The sequence below is a fragment of the Sus scrofa genome, chromosome 11, assembly GCF_000003025.6.
Source record: "Sus scrofa isolate TJ Tabasco breed Duroc chromosome 11, Sscrofa11.1, whole genome shotgun sequence".
NCBI classification, from domain to species: Eukaryota; Metazoa; Chordata; class Mammalia; order Artiodactyla; family Suidae; genus Sus; species Sus scrofa.
The window spans coordinates 76,997,889-77,020,446 of NC_010453.5; the positions used below are offsets into that span (position 1 = coordinate 76,997,889).

The 22,558-nt window shown below is 52.9% G+C and overlaps 1 protein-coding gene across 2 annotated transcripts in view; it reads left to right on the forward strand.

The window, feature by feature from the left end:
* Positions 1–22,558, forward strand: part of COL4A2 (collagen type IV alpha 2 chain) — a 164,733-nt gene that overhangs the window by 1,004 nt on the left and 141,171 nt on the right. For both annotated transcript variants that reach the window (XM_021065909.1, XM_021065908.1), the window contains exons 2-3: positions 166–253; positions 361–415. In XM_021065909.1, the coding sequence (XP_020921568.1) occupies positions 210–253; positions 361–415 (99 nt within the window). In that variant the 5' untranslated portion in view covers positions 166–209. The remainder of the gene's footprint in view (positions 1–165; positions 254–360; positions 416–22,558) is intronic.

Below are 22,558 nucleotides of genomic sequence, written 5' to 3' on the forward strand. Positions count from 1 at the left end.
GCTCCCCTCGGGCCGGCCTCGTCGCGGGGCGGCTCTCGGTCACCCCAGCGGGAGGCGGGGCCGCACCCGCTCTCCGCAGTCCCGCAGACCGAGGCGGGCGGCGAGGATGCTCCCCCGACGCCCCCGACCCAGACCCCGCTAAGCCCGCTTTGTCTTGTCTTGCAGTCTAGGAGGGACGGATCGGAGCCCAGAGGGGCCCGACTGGGAGCATGGACCGAGACCCGCGGGCGGCGTCGGGCCCTGCCCTGCGACGGTAAGCGGCTTTCTGCCCGTCCCCGTGGGCCCCACGCGCGTGTCCTTCGAGGAATGGCCAAGCCGGGGCCGCACGCTCACGGCGCTTCTCCTCCCCCTCCCATCCAGGTGGCTGCTGCTGGGGACCGTGATGGTGGGGCTCCTGGCGCAGAGCGTCCTGGCGGTAAGTCTTGGCACCGGTTCCGGGCTATGATTCGCACGCCAGAGAAAGTGTTTGGGACACCGAGTGGCCTTGCCAGAAGGCAAGCAGCTTGCGCCTGCTTACACGCGCGCGCACGCGTGTGTGTGTGCGTGTGTGTGTGTGTGTGTGTGTGTGTGTGTGGTGTGCGCGCACCCGCGCATCCGCGTGTCCTGGGCAGGCCCTCCCCAGCCCAGGCTCTGCGAAAACGCGCTTCCCTCAAAGAACGGCGGTTTGCCCTCCCTTGGGTGCTGTGCGTTACAGGCGTGGGCTCTTCCTGGAGAAGGAATAATTAGAAACACGGCCCCGGGCATCCTGTTCCCTCGTTTGAGCAAAGGCCGGTGGTAGAAGTGAGGGAAGACGAGAGAGTCAGACACGTGGCCCTGAGGCTCCAGGCCTAGGGCCAGAACGGTTTGTGTGGCATAGGAAGCCGGCGTCTAGGTCCTGCCCCTGGCAGAGTTTTTGGTTCTTTTGGTTGAGGGGCTTGGGGGGAGGGCGGGGCCAGGAGGACAGGAGGGCTTTGTACTCCTCCCGATGCTGGGAGGAAACAATGGCCAAAAACAAGAGTTTCTCCCCAGATGCGATCTGGGCCTGGAAGAGCCAGGGTGGGGCTTCTAAGTCTCCCACTGGGGACACCACTGACCAAGTGTCCCCGGTCCTAGCCCTGCCATTCAAGGTGACTCTGCCAGCATTGTCTCTATGTGGTGATTGTACAACGGGTTTTGTGGGTTGTGTTTAAGCAGTAGGAGCCACTTTGGCGGAGTGTCATGTGGCACAACTGGCCTGTCCCAGGTGGGCTGGGTCCCTTCAGTGGAAGACTCGCAATATTTAAACTGGGACTGGACATCGGAGGGCGTTACCAGGCGTGCTGGACCCGTCTCCTCCTCTGTCCGGTGGAACTGGGTGGCTCCGGCTCTCCTGGCAGTCTCCTCCCCTCCCCTCCCCTCCCCTCCCCACTCTGGGTAACGTACACACAGGTACATGGGGAGCTGGGCTTGTGGTTTATTTGAGTTCTGTTATTTTCACATTGTTCTGTCCTCACAAACCACAAACAAGGCGGTGAGCTGGAAAAGCTGTCCCAACTTGGAAAGAACCTTTAGCCTGACTTTTCTGCCACCTTTTGCTCCAGTTCTGGGCCCAGACTGGGAGTCAGGAGTCCAGAGACTTTGACCAGAGTGTTCCAGGCCAAAGTTTTCTTAAAGCTCCGGTTTGTCCATCTCTCCTGCCTTTCCCCACATCCTGATTTAAGACAATCAGAGCCTAGATAGGCCACTGTCCCTTCTGGGTCCTTATGCACACATGACATACAGGACTTGGCCCCGGGCCGGGAGTCAGGGCAAAACACACACACACACACACACACACACACACACACACACACACACACACACACACACATGAGGTCCCTGCAAAGGAAAGCACTGAGTCCTGTTGAGAGTGGGCATTGGTTGGGCTCACTCTACCACACCCCTTCGTCCCCTGGAACCACTTTAAATATTCCTGTTTAACGACCTGAGGATGCTGAGTCCTGGGAATCTTACCTGGGACTGACCCTAAAGTGGAAGGAAAGGGCCTCCTGTCAGAAGACCTGGGTACCACCTGCAGCTCTGCCCAGGTCTCGTAAACCCTGAGCCAGGCTTCCGCGCTTGTTACATGTAACACTCCCCTGCACGCCTTCCTGCAGAGCCTCTTTGATGCTGCAGACTCCCCTCAGCCTCTGCCCTCTGAGCCCAGGCTAGGACCCAGAGCGTTGGTTGCTTAGCAGGACCTCTCAGAGTACAGGCCTTGGGCTGCCACGCTCACCTGGAAAGGCTGGTTAAAAATTCAGACCTCCGGTCTGCCTCTCAAATCTCTAAGCAGACTTTCCGGGGTGGCGCCTGGGAGTCTGCAGTCCCACTTGATGGCAAAGTTGGGGCGCCAGTGACTTAGAGGATTGGGTTGGAAGCAACTGGAGTCACTTGCCAGTTTATTTCATTTCCTTTGGCTTTAGATTCCACATCTACACATAGAAACCGATAAGTGCTTTTGAGCCCTGTCACTAGAGACATGCCACTATGTGTCACTCGGTAGGCTTGGAATTGATGATGCTTAGCGATGGCTGTCCCACTGCTCATCAACCACTGGCTTTAATAGCTGTGACCCGTGAAATAATGCCTTCATCCTTAACTATATTTATTAAAAAAGCTTTCCTAATGGTGGCAAGTTCAGCTTCTGCCCTGTTTGTCTGCCACACTCAAGAAACCTGTCTCTGCTCTTTTGCGCCAAGGAGTCTTCCCTGGGGTAGGTTGATGGTGTAGAAATTCTGCCTCCTGGAATACCGTGTTTATAACTGTCACCCATGTCGTTGCTGTAAAAAGGGCTACGCGTTGTATCGTAAAGAGCTTTGTAGCAGAAGTAGCTGAAAGTGGTGACAGCAGGCAGAGCCAGTAACGGTAATGGGCATTTGCTGTGTGCAAGTTGCTCTGCCTTTCGAGCATCTAACCCTCGCAGGAAAACGCTCACCTCGCTGACTAGCTAACTCTTACTACCCCCGTTTAGCAGAGAAGAAATCAGAGGCACGGTTTAAACAAGCTGCCCAGGGTTTCTGTCTTTGTAAGCGGCAGATTTGAACCCAGGCCCCTCCTCACTGCTCGGCTTCCCAGGGTCAGACTGTAAGTCAGCAGGGAGGGCACGTCCAAGTTCCAGCAGCCGAGTCTCCAGCTCTGGATGGGGACCAGCAGAAGAAAGCCCACACACTGGTCTCCTCTGCCGCTTGGTGCTGAAGAGCAGGAGCCCCGGGGCAGTGTGGTCTGGGGTCCGTGTGGGAGCACGGGAAAAGCAGAAGTGCCCTGGGCTGCCTCTGCGGTCAGGCTGCCTTCCCGAGGCTGCCCTGCCCAGGGCGGTGCCAGGGTGAGAGCACAGGTGAGCCAGCCTGTCCTAAATGGCCACCATCCCAGGCTCCGAAGGCAGGCTGCCTGGGGCACTGAGCTACTGCAGGGCCACGCTGCTTTTTATCTCAGAGATGGGGCAGCAGCCTTGAAGGTCTAAGCCAGCAGCCGTGTGATTGGGGGGGGCAAGAATTCCAGAGAACAAAGACCTTCCCCGAGATCAAATATGCCCTGGGCTGGGCTGACCTCCTGACCTCAGCTTGGGGGACCTCCGAGTCTCAAGGTACCCAGGGCCGCCAGGAGAGCCGGATGCACAGGTGCTGTGAGGCCCCGGGAAATGCTGGGCTCCAGATCGCCCTCTCTCCAGCTCAGATTTCCAGGGCCCCTCCAGGCTCTGGAAAATGCATTTACTGCCCCTGCATGCTGCTCCCAAGGAGAGAAAAGAAAAAGCAGGACTACATTCTCGAGTCTTTCTCTTCGCCTTCCGGTCAGCTTATGGATAAGTGACAGAATGCCTCCCATGCTTAAGTTAAGACTCGTGCAGAACAGGTCTTTCCCAGAATTCCCTGGAACTTTAGTCCTATTGTTCAAAACCTGGACCCCAAAGAAGAGGGGAAGTAGCACAAGGTTCCTCTCCTGTTAATGGAAAAACAAGCAAACCGCCAGCTTTCTGGAGGCTCTTAAAGTAATTTTCCCTGCACGGCTTGTGTGATGTGGCCGCAGTAAACACCGTCAGGGATTTGGCACAGCATCCTAGAACCAGTCGCAGGCACGAAGGGGGGATAGAGGGACCGCGGCTCTCCCACTGCCAGTGGGTATATTTAGCACGATGGGGTGCGGGGGCTGGGAGTGGGATTCAAGTCAGAAGTTCCAGAATAGAAAACAACGATTTTCCTTAAAATCATACAAATCAAAAGATCGTCTCTCTTCCTGAGGAGGGCGGGGGAGATGACTGGCTTCCACTAATGGATGCGAGAGAAAAGGCAGGGAAACAAACGTGCAGGGAGATAAACCTTTTCAGTGACGATGTTGCCATGCAGAGGCCCGGGAGAAGAGGTGGCTTGGGAATGTCTTCGGCTGGGAGAAGGAATTTTCAGATTAAGAACCTTGGATTCGAGGAAGCTTGCAATCAGCCTCCTGCTGTGTCTGATGGCTTCAGTTGGTGGCAACGCCGCTGTGGGAGGCGGTGGGTGAGGTTGGGAACCCGGGCTGGGCATGGACCTGGTGGCCTTGGGGCCAGGAGCTACACAGCAGCCTTGGGGCCACCAAGAGCCACCTCAGCATGGTTCCTGGCTGCCTGTGTGATTCCAGAGCAGACACACAACACGTTGAGGGAAGGCTGGCGGCAGTGCTGGGGTGCTGCAGGCAGTGTGTGCACCCCACCCCAGTGAGTGGGAGAGTCAGAGCTGAGGACAGGGACCACCCCCCTGGCTGGGACCTCAGCGGCCAGTTGGCCCCCCCTCTTCCTCAGTGGTCCAGGTGAGCACTCGGGCAGCCCGGAGAGGACTTCAAAATACTCACTCAGCTGAGGCTTCCTATCTTCAGGGCATGGGAAGCTTCTGCAGCCCAGTGAGTGATACCTTATCTGGTGGCTCCCTCCTGCCTCTCCCCTGGTGGCTGCCCTTTGTTAATGAAACTCTCCTGGGACGTTTGAAGGCCTGAATGACTCACTCACCTGGAATTCAATGGCCTCCCTGGGGGGTCTGTGACTCTTTTTTTTTTTTTTTTTTTTTTTTTTTTGATTCTCCGTGGAAGAAGGCGGTGTCTGATCATAGGGAGACTGTGTGGGTTTCTCCAGCCCCATCGTGTGGTCCCGGAGTGGATTTCAAAGCCCATGCTAGCAGCTCTGTCCTACCCACTAGATTCCAAGCCTCTGGGCACCGGGGCTGGCCTCCGGGGCTGGGGTCTCCCACCGCCCCTGCCACGCACTGGGTGTTCTGTTCAGGCGTGTTCTGCTGCCCGAGGCATCCCACTCAGGCAGCCTTTGAGGCAACAAGCTCTGTGTAAAGAAAGCACTTCTCTCAGTTCCCGTTGAGGCTTAGCGGGTGATCCCCGAGGATGCAGGTTCCATCCCCGGCCTCGCTCGGGAGGTTAAGGATCCAATGTTGCCATTACCATGCACTGTGGTGTAGGTCTCAGATGCGGCTTGGATCCTTTGTTGCTGTGGCTGTGACATAGGCCAGCAGCTGCAGCTCCAATTCAACCCCTAGCCTGGGAGCTTCTGTACGCCACCAGTGTGGCCCTAAAAAGAAAAGAAAGCATTTCTCTAAGTGCAACGAGGTATCCTAGAGTGGATCCTGAAGACAGAAAGGACATTGGGGGAGAAACTGGCAAAATGCTGGTAGAGTCTGTGGTTTAGTTCACGTGCTCCTGCTCATTTCCAGTTTTCAGAATGTGCTGAGGTCGTGTAAATTGTTGACGTCCTATCGTCACGTCCGGGCGAGGGGTCGCGTGGGGGCTCCCCAATCTCTCTTTGGCACTTTTCTACAAATATAATTTATTTCAAAATAAAAACGTACTCCTGGAAGCCACACACCAGTCCGGTGGCACGCGTGATGCAGACGGGCGAGGGCAGAGCAGGCGGAGAGGCGGCGTGTGGCGCATGCTTTCCTCTGACGAGCCAGCAAACACAAGGCACTTCTGTGTCCTTGGAAATGTAGCAGAAGTGGCCCCGCCTCGGGAAGGGCCTTTGTCCCTGCTTTATGCAGGAAGGGGGCCCTCGTGGAGTTTCCGCTGCTTGGCGTCTCCGGGGACCTCCGGGGCTACAGTGGCCTCCGTCTTCTTCACCTGCTGACTGGGGAGGGGAAACGGTGGCACAGTTGTTTCCTGAGCTCGAGCTGGCACGGCAGGTTTGCAGGATGGTGTCCTTTCCAGAAGGATTGGCTCACACCTCTGGCCTCACTGATTTGTCAGGCCAGTGTCTGTCCATGCTGTGTGGCCCACCCCAGGATACTGGTGGACAGCAAGGAGGAGACAGCAGCTGTAACCCTGGCACCCCCAGGGTCCCCGAGCCCCACCTCCACACGTGCCCCCGGCATTGTTGCAGGCCCCCGTGGAATCGGAGTTAGCCAGCTCCGTGTGGCCACAACTTCTGTCCCAGTCATGAGCTGGGGGAAATGGCCAGGAACAAGGATGGCCAGTGGCCCGTGGTTGTCACCTCACACTTTTGCCCCTGTCACCGCCCTGCAGGGACAGAGCGGCCTTGCCAGTTCTGTTCTGCAGCGTCCTACCCACCCTGTCCATCTCTTCGCAGTAGCCTGAAGCCCTTGTGATGTCCAGGACGCCCTGCCCCTTCCCTGTCAGGGTCCCCATAGTGCACGTCAGACAGAATCCTGTGCCCAGCTGGAACCTCTGACCCCCATGGAAGTGACCCACTTGGGGGTCTGATGGAAGAGCCCTCTCAAAATGCCCGCTAGAGACCCAGATTTCAAGTCATCATTCGTAGCTCCTGTAGACATCAGGCATTTGTCTTTATCGTGTAATTACCTCCACGGGAACCACTGCCCCCACAACCCAAAGCTTAGGGCACGTGCCATCTTTCCCGCAGGATCCCTTCGCTGGTACCACGGATGGTCCAGGGCCAGTGTCTGGCACAGTTGTGCCAGTACAGCCAGTACGGTGTCCTTCCCTCACCGAGTGGAGGTGGGGCAAATTCGAAGTCCTGAAACAAGTCCTTTGAATGAGGCACACACTCACAGAACAATGAGGAAAGATTAGATTAAAATGTAGTTTTGCTCAGTGTGGTTTTTTTTCCCCAATTACACGCTGCCCCCCCACTGGCTAAAGCCGGCTGTACGTGGTGATAAAGGAGACACTGCCCTGTCTGTGAAAGGTTTGCATTTTTTCCTAGGGATTTTTTCAGCCCCACCCGTCAAATTCCTATTTTGCTGCTTTGGCTCACGGCAGTGCTCCCCCGCTTGGGAATCCGGAGGACTCTGTGTGGTTGAATTAAACGGACTGATTTTCTGGTACCTGGTAGGCGTTACATAAGCGGGTGCTTTTCTGCTCGGTGAGCGGTTTTGGACGTGCGGCGGTCTTTGTGGAGTGGCCTGGGCCCCACGAGAGCAGAGGAAAGGCTTCTGCTTGTGGCCGTGATCAAAGACACGTGCTCCCCGGGTCCCTCCCAGGCCTGGGTTTGTCCATTAGAGAAAAGAGAGGCTGATTCGCAATGACTGGGCGTAATTGCAAACCGGTGTCGTTAAGGCACGTCAGGAAGCAGACCCGCCGCCCTCCTGCCTCCCCTGCCCTCTCCCCACACGCTGGCTCCAGGCTGGGGAAAAGGACGGGGTCCCCTGGGATCAACATTAGGAAGAGGGGCCCCAAAGGTGCTCCTAGAAGCCCAGGAACAGCTAAAATCTCCCACAGGAGAAACCCAGCAATTTGGTGCCAGGACACCGTTTTGATCCCAGCCACGGACACACATTACCCGCTAAACACCCACAATTCTGTGATCATCCCACTTTACAGATGTGGAGACTGAGGCCACGAGTGAGGGCACTTGTTAAGGTCAATAAGGAGTAAAGTTGGGAGCGAGGCCCAGGACTGGCTGATTCCAAAACTTCTGCCTGTAACCACTGTTCGGTACCAAATCTCTGTCCATACCGTGTTATGAATACTCAACATATGCAAAAGGTGGGCTTTGTGAAACATGCACGTGTATATTGCATGTAAATATATGTATATGTTATATCTGTAATATACCTACAATCCATGTATATACCATCTCCATACGGATATAGAGGGAGATGCTAGGCAGATGACTGGCGGAGGAAAATGATAGAGGTGGAAAGACAGACAGTTATAGACAGATGATTGTTATAGATAAATTGGTAGATGTACATGGATGAGTAGATATGGAGATGAGGATGACGTAAAGAACACAGAACACGTGCACGAGCGCGCGCGCGCACACCTATGGGCACACAGCCCTCAGAGGCCCCTGGCTCCTTCCTCCAAGGGCCCCCCAAGCAGGAGGAGAATGAGGGTCTCCGAAGCATTGGGCAGCCCTGTTCTCTCTGGGCCCCCCCTGCAGGGAGGCTGCCCTACGCATGAGGGTGACTGGTAGCTCGTGAGCACCGAGAAACAAAGACCCAAAGACCGGGGGGGGGGAGGGACCAGGAGGATCTGATCAGTAGGGTGGAGTCCCCAAACCCTCCTCCTTGAGGTCCTTTTCCAAATCCCAGCCCTTGGAGATGAATGTGCCACAGCCACACAAAGGTGCGAGACACACACAGCATCATCCTGGAGCAGGAGAGCCTGCTGGAAAACTGTTAGTCCGACGTGGAGAATTTCCTGAAACCCCCTGGGGAGTAAGAGACCTTCCTAAGATCATCCTAGCTGTGCAGGATCCCCATGGACAGCAGTGGGGCTGGACCCGTCCCCACATCAGGGTCTGTGCCACTGCTTTGCTGTCTGCTCTCACAGTTTTCACCGGAGCTCCCTCGTGCCCAGGGGTAGACGGGCACCATCTGTCAAAAAGACTTGGAGCTTCCGGGTTGGGGTCCAAGGACCAGGAAAAGTCACTCTGCCTTTTGGAACCTCCTCTTCTTTGCATGTAAAACAGGAACGCCGGGGTCTATGGTGGGATCACTGGTGTGAAGCTCATTCGCCAAACTGACATGTCCTGTTCTGGCAGGAATAATGCTCTCACCCCCAGGTTTTGTACCACAGTCCTCTCCTGGGCTTGGGTCTGGGTTCCAGGGGAGGACGGGCCGGGATTGGGCGGCAGGGAGTGATCTGCGCACGCGCACCTCGGGGGCTCAGGCGTGTCCCGCTGTCTGATGGAATTCTGAAGTTAAACGCGCCGTCTGGGGTGTCTGTGATGGGGTCTCCTTTAGAGGAGAGAAGAGCCCCTGTTTGACGTGGCACGCGTTCCTTGTGTGTGACCTTCGGGGCAGAGGAGAGGAGGGTCTGTGCCCAGGCGAGCACGCGGGCAGAGGCGGATGCGGTGTGGGCACACGTGGCCAGGGGGACTGAGGGATGGAACCAGGGGGAAGAAGCTTCTGGCCTTCGCGACTCTGGGTGCCCAGGCGTCGGAGCCTCATGTTCTGAGCTGGGGACGCTCTCACCAGTGTCATGGGGTCACATGCTGAGATGGATGCAGCTGTCTTCCCAAAGCCTTGGGATGGTTGTTTGTATTTTCTTAAGTTTGAAAAATGCCAGCAGAGAAGGCGTTTTAGTTTTAATTAAAGTTAGGTCAAGGTGTAACTAAATTATGTCCAGAACAAATGGAAAGACTTACAAACAAAGAACATTTTGTTCAAAGAATTCTGAGACCCGGAGTATCACTTAACAAAGCAAGCAGCCTCTAGCGGCTTTGGTCTGGCAACGGTGCAGAACACACCCCGCAGACGCTTAGCAGACGAGTTCTTTTCTTGAGGGGCCTGGGGTCCCCCACTGGCGCCTAACGGCTCATCAGCAGTGCTCAGTCTGTCCGGGCAGTGGTCCCACAGGCAAGATGCACAGGACACACACCCAACCGTTTCCTCCTGCGAGCCCAGGTGAGCGAGCCCCAGTGGGAAGAGTCCAGCTGGGAACTCCGGGGGAAAATCCCCCTTCTCTTTCTTCCTTACTTGGTCATATGGTCCTCGTTGTAACAGCAGTCCGGGCTGCAGCGAAAGGGCTAAATATGGGCCTGGGAGACTCTCTTTTCCTCTCTGAACACCACCTTCCTCTCCTTCCAGCTCCCACCAGGTTTTGCTGCTTCCCCCACCCCCGCCCCCGCCCCTCCAGGACAATCTTAGCGCAGACAGGATTTCCTTCGTCTTAGTCATCAGCTTTTATGGCCCAGCCTCCCCTTCCCGTTGCAAAACAAGGAATATTAACAGCAAACAGTCTGCGATGATTTGTAAACCTTATGCCAGTGCATGTAGACATCAGGTTTTGTGTCTGCTTATCAGCATCAAGATGCCAGAGGCTGGAAAAACAGAGCCTGTGGAGTCCCAGGGTACAGTGAGTTTTCAGCTGCCTGTCTTGACTTTTGTGAAACGGCAAAAAAGCAAACGCATCCATTTTCATTGCATTTCTAAAAAGCTGTGAAGTTAAAACACAAGGGACAATTTTGTCAAAAAATCATCATGTTTAAAATGAAGACTGGTCAAATGAGAGGTCAGCTAGGCAACGTTTCTTGCTGGTAATGCGTCTGGTTCCCACCGTCAAGAACAGGCCTTCAAGGCACGAAGAGAGCATTCTTGCAAAGCCTTAGCTGATTTCCTGGGGTTTCAAAGGAGCATGTAGTCCTGAGGAACCAGAGAAGCTCAGTCACAGGGACAGTGTGTAGGGTTGTCAGGTCTGCTTTTGATTAAAATAGACCCTCAGGAGTCCCTGTTGTGGCTCAGCAGCAAGGAACACAACTAGTATCCACTAGGAGGTGGGTTCGATCCCTGACCTCGCTCCGTGGGTTAAAGATCTGGCGCTGCCGTGAGCTGTGGTGTAGGTTGAAGTCTTCACTAGGATCCAGCGTTGCTGTGGCTGTGGTGTAGGCTGGCAGCTACAGCTCCCATTCGACCCCTTGCCTAGCAACTGCCATATGCAGAGGGTGCAGCCCTAAAAAGACTGTATATATATATATATATATATATATATATATATATATATATATAGTCTTTACAGATTCTAATTGCCTTTTTTTCACCCTGTCCCCAAATGTCTTCTCTGAGACCCTGTGCCCTTCTAGATCTAAAACTGTTTCAAAGTGGATCTGACATCTGTTATTATGTTCGGAATTTTCCTCTAGCTTCCCCTAAAGCCAGTGGACCTTGGCCTGGCAGGAGGTGAGGATCCCCCGGGGTGGGGGCGGGGGGTGTCTCTGTGAAATGGTGAGCGAGCTGCCCCGCGGTGGGACCAAGCATCGTGTTTGTCAGCCTGGCTTCCCTGTTGGAGATGCTCCAAAATACGGGCGCGACTCAGCCCCGGAACACCCTCGGGTAATTGCAAGGGAATTTCAAAGCTGCATAGAGACCACTTCACCCTTGAAGACCAGGAGGGCATTTGCTGTGTTCACCAGGGTCTCAGTCCCGGGCCTTCCACCAGCCAAACACAGCCCCAGAACCAGGGGCACTGAGGCCCGTACCCTCCTGTCCCGGAGCTCCTGCACTGTGATTGGCGGGTGCGCCTGAGCTCCTGATGTGATTGGAGGTCGAGCATGAGCTCCAGGGCCTTGATTCGTGGGTGACCCTAAGCCCCCGAGCCGTGATTGGTGGATGCGTCTGAGCTCCTGCACTGTAATTGGTCGATGTTTTCTTTGCCTTTAAACTGGAGCGGATTGTTATCTGCTTCTCACCTGATTGGAATTTCATGTTCTAGAAATAAATGATTTACTTTACTCCATAGGGGGAAGGAAGTAAGATTAGTCATGCTCACTTTGGACTTTTTGTTTTTAAAGTCCAAGAATTTCTTAATTAAGAAGTAAGAGCAGTTGAGAAGAGCATTGACTCCTGCCTAGAAGTTCCAGAACCAGAAATGTTTGCATCATGCTGATACTTCAAATGGTTAGAAAGGCTGGTTCCCCAGAACAAAATCAAACCCGGACCATCGGCTTCTGTTTTGTATTAAAATGGGAGAGCAAAGCTGGAGCAGTGTCCCAAAAGAAAATATATTTATTTAAAAGGGGTTTTACAAAAGTGCATGTTTTTTATCCATTTTTAGAATTGTCTTTCTCCTTTCTACAATACTTTTAACAAATTCTTGCTCCTTCTAGTTCTTGAGTGAGGACAAAAGACCAAGGCTGTTTATTCTGCTAACATTTTTGCCTTCATGTTGGTTTTTCTTCCTCATTGGGTTTAATTAACTAGAGTCTCTAAGGATAAACATAGAAAAAAGGCAGGCTTCATGAGGTTTTTCTTAACTCCTCATGTTAAAAAGTTGCCTTAGCTCTTTATTCCTGCTAAGCATTCCATGTCTTAAAAATTAGATAAATTTCCTCTAATTAAAAAAATAAGATCTTGACACATGATTCACACATCACATACACTGCACAGTGTTGGTACACTAATCATTTGAAAATTATCTTATTGGTGTCACCTCAGGTCTCTTGTGCATCTAGTGCAAAGCTGTGTTGATTCTTTTATATGTGTATTTTTTTAACCTATAAAGTACACATGACGTAACATGCACCATCCCAGCCATTTTAAGTTTCAGTAGCATTAAGAACACTCTCATTGTTGCACAGTCTCCATCCACCTCCACAGCTTTCTTCATCATCCAAAAATGAAGCGCTGTCCCATTAAATACTAACTCCCCCTCCCCCACCCCTGGTAACAGTAACCTCTAGTCTCTGTTTCTGCAGTTTGCTTGTTTTAGGGACCTCGTGTAAGGAGACTCACACAGGATTTGTCTTTTTGTGACTGACAGAATTTCCTTCCTTTTTGAGGCTGAATAATATCCCTGTACTTTTGTATTTTATTTATTTATTTATTTTTGTCTTTTGTCTTTTTAGGGCCACACCCGAGGCACATGGAGGTTCCCAGGCTAGGGGTTCAATCGGAGCTGTTGCTGCCGGCCCAACACCACAGCTACAGCACTGCCAGATCCTGAACCCACTGAGCGAGGCCAGGGATGGAACCTGCAGCCTCAAGGTTCCCAGTCGAGTTCGTTTCCTCTGCGCCATGATGGGAACTCCTTAAGTTTTTGTTTTAAAGCTCAGTTTCATTTTCTTGGCTAGTGGGTTTCAGTGCTTAGTGTCAGCTTTAGAAGGAGTACTTGGGCCTGTGGCATTGCTCTTCCACCTCTGCGTGGCTCAGTGGCCTTGCTTTCTGGCCAGTGTTGACCACTCCCTAAGAAAGCAGGTCCTGTGGGTGTACTGGTTCCTCTGGGACAAGCCGGGATGTGCAGGTGTGATGTGTACAGGTGAGGCCTGGGCAGGAGATATGGGTGAAGGGTCACAGACCTGGAGGAAGAAGGTAGAGAATGGAAGCTTCTAGATGGGGAAGGAGGCAGGTGGGGAGCCAGGAGGAGAAGCCGTGACTCGGAATGTGGAGAGAGGGCTGTTTCCAGGAGGTGTGGGCAGGCCATCCGATGTCCCCAAGGCTGAGGTCATGCCCATGGGTTTACGGATTGTAGGTCCCGGGGGCCCTTCTTCGCACAGTGCTGGGGTCTCAGACACTGTGGGCTGGGGACACTCTGGAGATGGCCAAGTGGACACAGATCAACCCCTCTTCCCAGTGTCCCGGGATCGCCACTCCCCTCCTTTCGGCGCTGGACTGCAGGCTCCCCGAGGGCTCAGGGCCTTGTCCTCCTCCAGCACAGGGACCCGCGTGGAGATGCTTGAGCATCTCCACTAATAAGCACGTCGTCTAGCCATTCAAGAGGGAGCCTGAGATGGTTCAGGTTTCTACACAAAGGAGACCTTCAGCCTGATCAGAGGCCACCGGAGCTGCCCCCTCAAGGTCAGCTGCGATGGCAGGGAGCAGACCAGGGGGCCGGTTCGGGGAAGGGAGGTATTTCCATCCCCCTTTCCACATTCGGGTCTGAAATGCCGAGCCCAAGATCTGGTCCTGTCCCAGCCCCTCCCCTGCTGACCTATCCATCTGAGAGGAATGAACAGACAGAGGCAGTGATCCAGGGAAAGCCTGTGACCAGTCCCCTGGAATTCTGTGGGGGGCCTGGGGCCCCATCTCAGGGTTTGAGGACCTGTAGCCACATCACTAGTTTGGATCCTGCAGACAGGATGGCTTGAGGCTCACGAAACCTCTCTTGTGCACACTCTGGGTGGGGACTGTCGGGAGGCTGTGACTTGAGGCTGGAGGACGAGGGCATCAGAGAGGCAGCTGCCCGCCAGGACCACATCACTTGCTGGGGTGAGGGGCCCCCAGGACGCCCGGTACCCATCATGCTGGGTGCTTTTTGCGCTTTCAAGTTAGCGGTGCTGCCTGTCTCTTTAATGCTCACTCCTCTGCAATTGGGAAACCCAGGGTTAATAAAAGGGGGTCAGAAAAGCCCAGGGCCAGCCAGAGGGTCCATCTTCCAGACAGAAAGTCAGCGAGGTGGCTCTTGCCACCCCATGGTGCTCATGATGGGAGGGCAGGCAGAGGAACCATGAGAAAACCCCCAAAGAAAGAGTGCTTGCTCTTGCTGCTGAACCTGAATGTGTGCCCCTTTGGCTCCAAGGTCATGATCATGGGCGCCCAGTCCCCCGGGCGGGGAGAGGCTGGTGGCCAGGATCTGGCTCCCAGCGCAGACGGACCCCAGCAGGAGGGAGGAACACAGGGAAGACGTGTGTCCTCACACGGAGCATTTGGGGGACTTTGTGTTCAGAATCCCAGCACGAATCACCCTGCTCCGTGCCAGAGGCACATCCCTTAGAAACATGCACCTGCGGCCAATGATGCGAGCGCCTCTCTCGCTGGCTCCGCACGATTTGAACGGCTGTAGAAAAACTACTGGGGTAGACAGACGTCGGCTTATCTACAAAGTCAAACTCATGCAGAATATGCTTCCTCTGCAAGAGAGAGTGCCAGCTGTCTCCTGGCACACATTTGGCCAGTGAGGTCTGCAGCTGAGCTGGACTTTTTCTTCAGGGCAGAGGTTGGCCAGTGGCCTCCTTTGTGCTTCTGGAAATTGTGTCAGGGGTAAGAATGTGGAAAGTAGTCCAGTGACCAAAGCAGGCAGTCAGATGGGACGGGGGTGGGCATCCTTCAGAGCCCCTTCTCTATCAGAGTGGTAACTGAACCTGGCCTCTTGACCCCCTCCCAACTGGGCCTGGGAAGGTGGGGCTGCTGAGGGGAGAGGGCTTTGCTGCGAAGTAACTCCCCTCTGGAAATGCTGATCCCGGACAAGGAGTCCGCAGGAGGCGGCGTCTCTCCTGGGAGCATGAGAAAGCACATGGAGCCCTGCTCCGAGATCCTGGCTGCCGTCGGAAGGGCTGGACCAGAGCAGGGCTGGGCAGACTCTGCACGAGATTTCCCAGATTTGGACTCGGCAGGGCTGGGCAGGGCCCGGACTCTGCATTTCTAACCCCCTCTCAGGTGATGAGCTGCGGCTGGTCCAGGGACCGGAGTTTGGGTAGCAAGACTTAGACGATGTCTCTAGGGCCTGGTCATTCTGTTTTCTCTTTGACTAGTCACTTCCTTGCCATCAACTGAATGTCCATCCAGGCTTATACCCTAAAAGGTCCCGCCAATCTCAAATGCCACAGCAAACACTAGCTCGCTTGCGTAGGCAAACTTTGGAAGCCACAGATGAAAGAAAGATCGTTTGCATCTGCTGTTCTCTGGAAGGGTTAAGGAATTTCTCTTTTTGCAAAGCGTTTTATCTTTTGACGTGGCTGGCAGAGGCCTCTGGGGTCGTGTCCTGCCTGAGAGCAAGTCTGACCCTGAGCATTGCAAAAACAGCCTGTTGGGGAGGGGAGGGGAGGGGGTGGGACAAGGGGCATCACGGCCCTTCATGAAAACACATCTATCCCCGTAGAGAGATTGTCTTAACACCCTCAGCCTCAGCTCAGTCATCATCTGAACAGTTTAAACCAAACCGGGGATGTGGCGATCCGAAATCAACACGCTTCAGAATAACTGTTTAGAGCCAAGGGTCAGAGAGAGAAGACAGCACTCCTGCGTCATGGAGAGTTGACTTGAAGCCTGTTTCCTGTCGCAGCGAAGGTGAAAGCCCGGCCCCTCCCCTCCGCTGTCCCCTCCGTTGGTCAAGGAGCTCTGCTCCCCTGCGATGACCCCTGATTTTCCCCAGAGATGGTCAGTCGTGCGTTTGACCCTCTCTAGTCAAAGCCCTCATCAAACGGAGTCCTTTGGAAAATTCCATGTAGGACAAGCACATGTTAGAGATAAAAGCAAAGCTTAAGTAGGCTGGCGTATTGTGCAGATGTCCACAAAGTACGTCGCTTTGGAAGATGAGCGAAACAAGGGCGAGACGCCTTGCTGTGCGCGGCGGCTGAGGCTGCGTGGTTGTGGGAGAACCTCCTGTGGACTTTAATCCCGTGATCGCTTCACGTGTCCTTACTTCCCCTTGAGCCTCTGTCTTCCTGAAGGTTCTGTCTCCCTCAAGACACAGGATTTGTACTTTGAGTCGGGGGGGTAGGCTCCCATGCAGAACGTCCTTCTCAGCCATTTGCTTACAGCTTAGGTGACATCTGCCCATCACCCGAGGTGAGGAGGAGCTGCAGCTCCCCTGTGACCTTGGCTGAGACCTGCAGTCACTCAAGGCTTCGCGCTCTCCTCCTCTGCAAAATGAGTGTGTAACCCTCCCTCGGGCAATGGCTAAAAGGACTAAATTCCATCACATTGCTGGGAAGCATGGCACGCGGTGCCTGGTGGAGAAGAAACACCCCACAGGTGCCACGATTACTGTTATTTCCTCTGAACCCGATGGCCACTTGAACTTACTGTGTCCCTCCTTGTCGCTCTCCCTGGCGACAGCCCCCCGAGCCCCGCTGCCCGCCTGAGTCACAGAGCCTTGGCAGGTAGCTCCAAACACTTTTCACCACGTGGAGGCCCAGGTGAGGTCTTCAGTGGGCTGTGAGTTACTTAAGTTTTCTTAAGTTTTCAGTTACTTACGTGAGTTACTGAAGTTCTCACGGAGCCCGGTTTGCAGGGGTCCCTTCTCGGGGTCCTGTGACCTTCACTACAAGGGTTCCACAGAGACACAGCCTCTTCCCTCTGCCTCATGCCGCATCCAGCTGCCTCCTTAGTGATTCTGACTCTGCAGGATCCTGTCCAGGGAGATCCACGTATACCCAGTGTCTTGATTTCTAATTGCTCTCTGCCTGTTAATCTCCGTGGCTACATGAGGCTAAGATGGTCATAGCTGGACTGTTGAGTTACTGCTTAAAAGTCGTGAAACTCACAGTCTCAGAGGGCAGCTCATAAGGAACTGAAAAACCTGACCAGCCTGTGCCCCAAACGCCTGGCCATGGGTAGACCACAAGCTTGGACTGAAAGTAAAGCCTTGCTCGTGTGTACTGCTCTGGCCCCCAGAGCGTAAAGCAGCCATCATGTTGTCACTGGTAGAGTCTCAGCTTCAGAACCTGTTGCAACACACACACACGTTCACTCCCACCTCACATCTGCTGTCCCCCACCCTCGATGGCCCTCTCCTCAGGGACCCCTATTTCTGCTGCTTTGGAGGTCTCCACCTGGAGGGCTCCTGGCATCCACATCTTGGCTTCGCTGGCCACTCTGTGTGGGTTGGTTCACTCCATACCCTCTGGCTGGCTTCCTGCCACAGGCTCAGGGCCTCCCCTCCCCTGGGCTCTGTGCACACGGTCCCCCACTCTGGGTAGTGAGGACAGTTTCTCCCCACATCACTGACCACACTGGACCCCATCCAGAAAACAGCTCTGTTACATGAGCCCTGCCACCCAGCCGGCCATCCTGGCCTGTCCATCTCAGGGTCAGAATGACCCTGTGTTTTTACATTTAATGCTTGTCTTCAAGAGACAAGGAATTGTGAGCACATTAGAGTGGTCCTTGCAGATGACCCCGGGGAGGGCTGAAGCCCAGGTCTTTTCATACTGAAGAGTCAGAATTGGAGTGTTGGAATGAAAAACAAAGAAATTCAGCTTGAAGTCGTTGGCTCTTGTTTTTTCAAGAGAGGAATTCATTCTGTGGGTGTCAGTGAAGCGTTAACCACCCCCCAGCAGCCCCAGACAAATAGTTCCCCTGCCGTGACCCACACCCAGCTCATCTTGTTTTCATCATCAGCTAAAGCACTGGTCCTGAGGGAAGTTTTTGCACTTGGCCGTCATCTTTTAGAAATTTACCCTTTGCACCAAAGTTGTGGGCATCGACGGCTTTTCCAGGTCACGTACACAAAATGATGGTTTTCCCATAGACGCAGTAAAGTCTAAACTGATTTTTATAACATTTTCCCAAGATTTTACTTACAAAAAAGAGTTGCTTTTTAAATGCTCATTAGGTGAAGATAGAATTACAAACTAGAAGTCAGGTACCGTAAACCTCCTTAGAGTAGACTAATAATTGGGATTTATCTTCAGTAACCTCAAGGAAAGAGGTTTTCAGCTACTATGAATGCTCCAAAAAAGATCATCAGAAAATACTTAATCTACTTAAGAAAACAAATCTTCAAGCATTTCTGAAGCCCCCGTTTACCTGCATAAAAATACTTTGTTCCTGATGGGCATTAGCGGTTGGTTCAAATCATCCTGAAAACCTTTATCTGAGGGCCATGACTTCTTCGCTGGATTGTTGACTTGTTTCCAAAAAAAATCTGTCAAATTTTGTTTCCCTTTTCAAAATTTCCCAATTCAGATTTTTCCCTATTCACAGTAAATGCAGTTGGTGCAAACTTCACCTCGAGTTTGAGGCTGAAGAAGAGCCATGTTGGGCTGATGAAGTTTGATGAGACAAATGTGGTGTAAGCATCTACTCTCTCTCTCTCTCTCTCTTTCGTTCATGAAATACGAAACTAAGACACTGGACTTTGAGGAGAAATTGAAGCTGCAGATATGTTTAGCGCAGCATGCTAAGAGCGTGTTTAATTCAGTGATTATATATGTGTAAGATGACATGTAAGGACATTTTCCTAGTGAAGGTGTCATCCTAGGTGTCAAAGCTCAGAGGCAGGTAAGACCTTAGGGGTCAACTAGTCCAAATGTCTCCTAAGATAAGCCTGGGGCCCAGAGAGGTACAGACACTGACCTGTAACTGCACGGCTGGCTCCTGGTAGAACTGAGTGCCCAAACCTAGTCCAGTGCCAGCCTTGATAAATTACTGCTCTCATCTAATTTCACTGATGAAGTCACTATATGTATTAGATCATTTTATTTAAGTAAATTACATGATTCACTGTTATTAAAGGCTGGTTTTGGAAATAATGAACAGAACGTCCTACCAGGTCAAACCCATCGATCTTCACAGCACCACGTCATGGAACAAAGCTCCGACTGCCTGGAGATCTCATACTATGGCAAAAATAAGCTCTTCCATTTTAGCACAATGTGTTTAAAAGTCCATAACCAGGTGAAGAGATGAGAAACAGGCTCATCTGAACAAACTGCACAAGTCGAACAGAGAAGGTGTAGACCTTTCAACACGGCAAGTGTTACTTCAGTCCCCAGGGGATTGGATTTTTTTCAGCGCTCGTGGTTCAAGCTGCGCTAAACTCCAAATGGTGTAGGATGCCCCACTTACCCTGTCGTCGCTCTCTGCACCTCCTGGATCACAGGCAGCCCCTGGGGTAACCTGCGTTTTGATTTCTTGGAGTTAGGAAGCCTACATTCCTGAGAATACCTAACTTCTAGACTACCGGAGGGTTCTTGAAAGTTCCAGACCAGAGTGAGAAGCATTAGGCAGGGTCAGGAGAGGAGTGGGTGGTTCTGAAGAAAGAATCTTAGAAGATAATCAGCTAGAGGCAGAAAATGTGGTGTCTGCAGGATGGGCGCCCTCGGTGTCCCCAGAGATCGCCCTTGTCCCTGACACTTTATACATTTTACATGGTTCGTGTGGTTCTTTCATCGCCATCATCTCCTTCCATTCTCACAGCAGCCCTGTAAAGTGACTCGACAAGCACAGGCATCCTATTCATAGCTGACTCGGGGGAGGGGGCAGCGGGGGGCCAGAGGGGCTCGGCAACGTGCTGACGTCACTGGGTCGTGGCAGAGCTGCTGGCAGAGCCCTCCTTTCTCTTGAAAGCTTTGTCCCGAGCAGATCATTGCAGATTCATGCAGCTCCGTGGACATTTCCACGTGGGACTCTGCATCACTCCAGGAGGGAAACAGGACTGTTGTGAGCACCGTGGCGTGGGTAGGAAAAGAGAGGACACCCCTTGATCTCGCCCATGTGCTGCAGCCGGAGAAGTGAGCAGAGGGGTCTGTAAGATCCATCACAAGGCCAACTTTCTGTCTCCATGGCAACACCAAGGATGGCAGGTGCAGTAAGTTTGTGGCTTCAGGTCGTCCAGCCCGCACTGTGTGTATTTGGTTTTTCTGCAATACACGCATTTCTCTTTTTCAAACTTGGGGAGCACTGGAAACGGGAAACGTTCTCAGGAAACGGGATGGATGCTGAGCTTTTACCGAGAGCGATGTCAGCCTCTCCGAGGCCCCTTTAACTGAGAAGGGCACTTGATTCTGTTTTGCAAGTCCCTCTTATGGCCGCTTGACTTCATCTCAAGCAAGCTAAATAAAGGAATTCTCAGTATTATAACGGTCACTAAGCAGACAACTGACGTGTCAGCGTTTAGGAGGGGATGCGGTTTCAGGGCGAGTGTGGAAAGATACCGCTGTAACCCGATGTTTTACTTGGGTGGCTTCATTGTGTAGGTGGGTGGCGAGTTGGAATGAAGCTGGGAGGTGTTGCCGGTGGGGCAGGAACAATGCCGCCCAGAGCCCTTCCCAGCCACTGTGTCAGCTTGATTGGGCCAGATCCCCTGGAATCTGTTGAAACTCCTCATCTGCTTGTTCACAATTCATCCAAGCAACTCGGAAAATTGCCTGGAACCTCCTCAGGCCAGTATTCCTGGGATTCTCTTATGGTTCAAAGCAAAGTGCATGTCTTTGTTTGCCCAGGTTTCCAGGACGGGCCATCCAGCTCCCTCCTGGAGGCTTCTCTGAGCCACGTGGTCCTTGGCGATGCCGTGCCAGGCCGTGCCGTACAGGTGCCCTAGAGCCGGGTGACTTGGCCTGTTCCTTTGAGTGAAAGACCTCCTGTTAGATGCTTCTGCTGATAGCACTTAGCATCCAAAACAGCAATTAAGTGTTTTCTACCCGTAACTGGCAGCAGGCTGGCCTGCCTTGACCTCTTTGGGCTGACTGCTTCCTGCCTCCGTAGTTTGGTCATCAGGCTATTAGGCCGTGTAGGCGCCTACGTTCCACAGTCTGTGGTGTGGGTGACACCGTCTTGACGTCGACCTAAGACAGCTACTCATCAACATGCGCTTCCAGTGGTCCCCTGGGAGATTCTCCTGAGGCCAGGGATACTTTTTTCCTTCCACGTAACTTTTTAACTAAAGGAAGGGTACTTACACTGGTTTCTTCTAGAAAGATCTACACTCCTACACTGTCCTCCAAAGGTCAGCTTGAACACTGTATCCCGGAACTAACATATGCCAGTAAAACTGTGGGAGAGTCCAGGCCACGGCAGAGCAAGCGTGCTGGCCTAGGACAGCCGAACTATAGAGTCCTGATTCCTTGATATTTATCCTCAAAAGGGGTGATGAGAAGTTACTTGGGAGAGAGCACATCTACCCCAAAATCTCCAGAGTGTTTTTTTCCTGCAGTTTTCCATCTTAGTTATTTCAGAGATTTCCTTGTGGTTGAAAAGAAGGGCAGGTCATAATTTTCCCTGCTTGTCAGTAGTGGCCGAGGCCACCCCAGAACTGGACCGATGGGGCGAGCGGCCAGAATCGGCTGCCTTGACCCGCGAAAGTGCCTGCCTGACCCTCATTCGTCAGACCCCAGTGGCGGGGGTGGGGTGATGAGAGGGTGGGCGGGAGGAGGGCCAGCTGACCCCGACAGCTCTCAGGTTCTCATCCTTTACCACCACAGAGCCCGAGCCCGTTTCTGAGACCAAGGGCAGTGAGGGGTGAGGGCTGAGGTGTGTTCGGAAAACTTAACTCAAAACCACTGACAGAACTGGGCGTCTTGTATTCACTCTCGCAGCACCTGCTTCCCCTGGTTGCTGATGAGGTCAGTCGTATCGGGGTGTGTGTCCTGGCCATGGGGACATTCTCTCCTGTAATCCCGACTTTGAGGCTTGTGCCTCGTTTTCTGCTGAGGGTCTCCGTTTGTGCCCAGCTGGGAGCTCGGCATCTGTTCTAAGTACGAGCCCCTGTGTGGTTACACGAGTTAGAAATGCTTTGTTCTGCTGTGTGGTTCACGTCTTCCTCCTCGTAATGAAGTCCTTTGAGGAGTTGGTACCTCAGATTTTAATGCAGCCCACTTTCTCCATCTTTTTTTACCATTTAATATCATCACCATATATGTTTATTAAAGTATAGTTGATTTACAGTGTTGTGCCAATTTCTGCTGTACAGCAAAGTGACCCAGCCATGATCTTCCATCATGATCTACCCCTAGAGACTGGATATGGTTCCCTGTGTTGTACAGTAGGACCTCACTGTGTGTCCATTCTAAATATAACAGTTTACATCTACGAGCGCCAAACTCCCAGTCCCGCCCACCCCCCCCCCCTTTTCTGGTCAGGGCTTCCCCAAACTCACTCTTTACTTCTAAAAGTGTGCTCGAGTGCCGTCGTGTCGTATGCAAATGATGGCTTCACCTCCTCCTTCTTCATCCTTACAGCTTTTCTTTCTTTTTTCTTGCTTTATTGTACCATCTAGAGCTCATCAGCAGTAT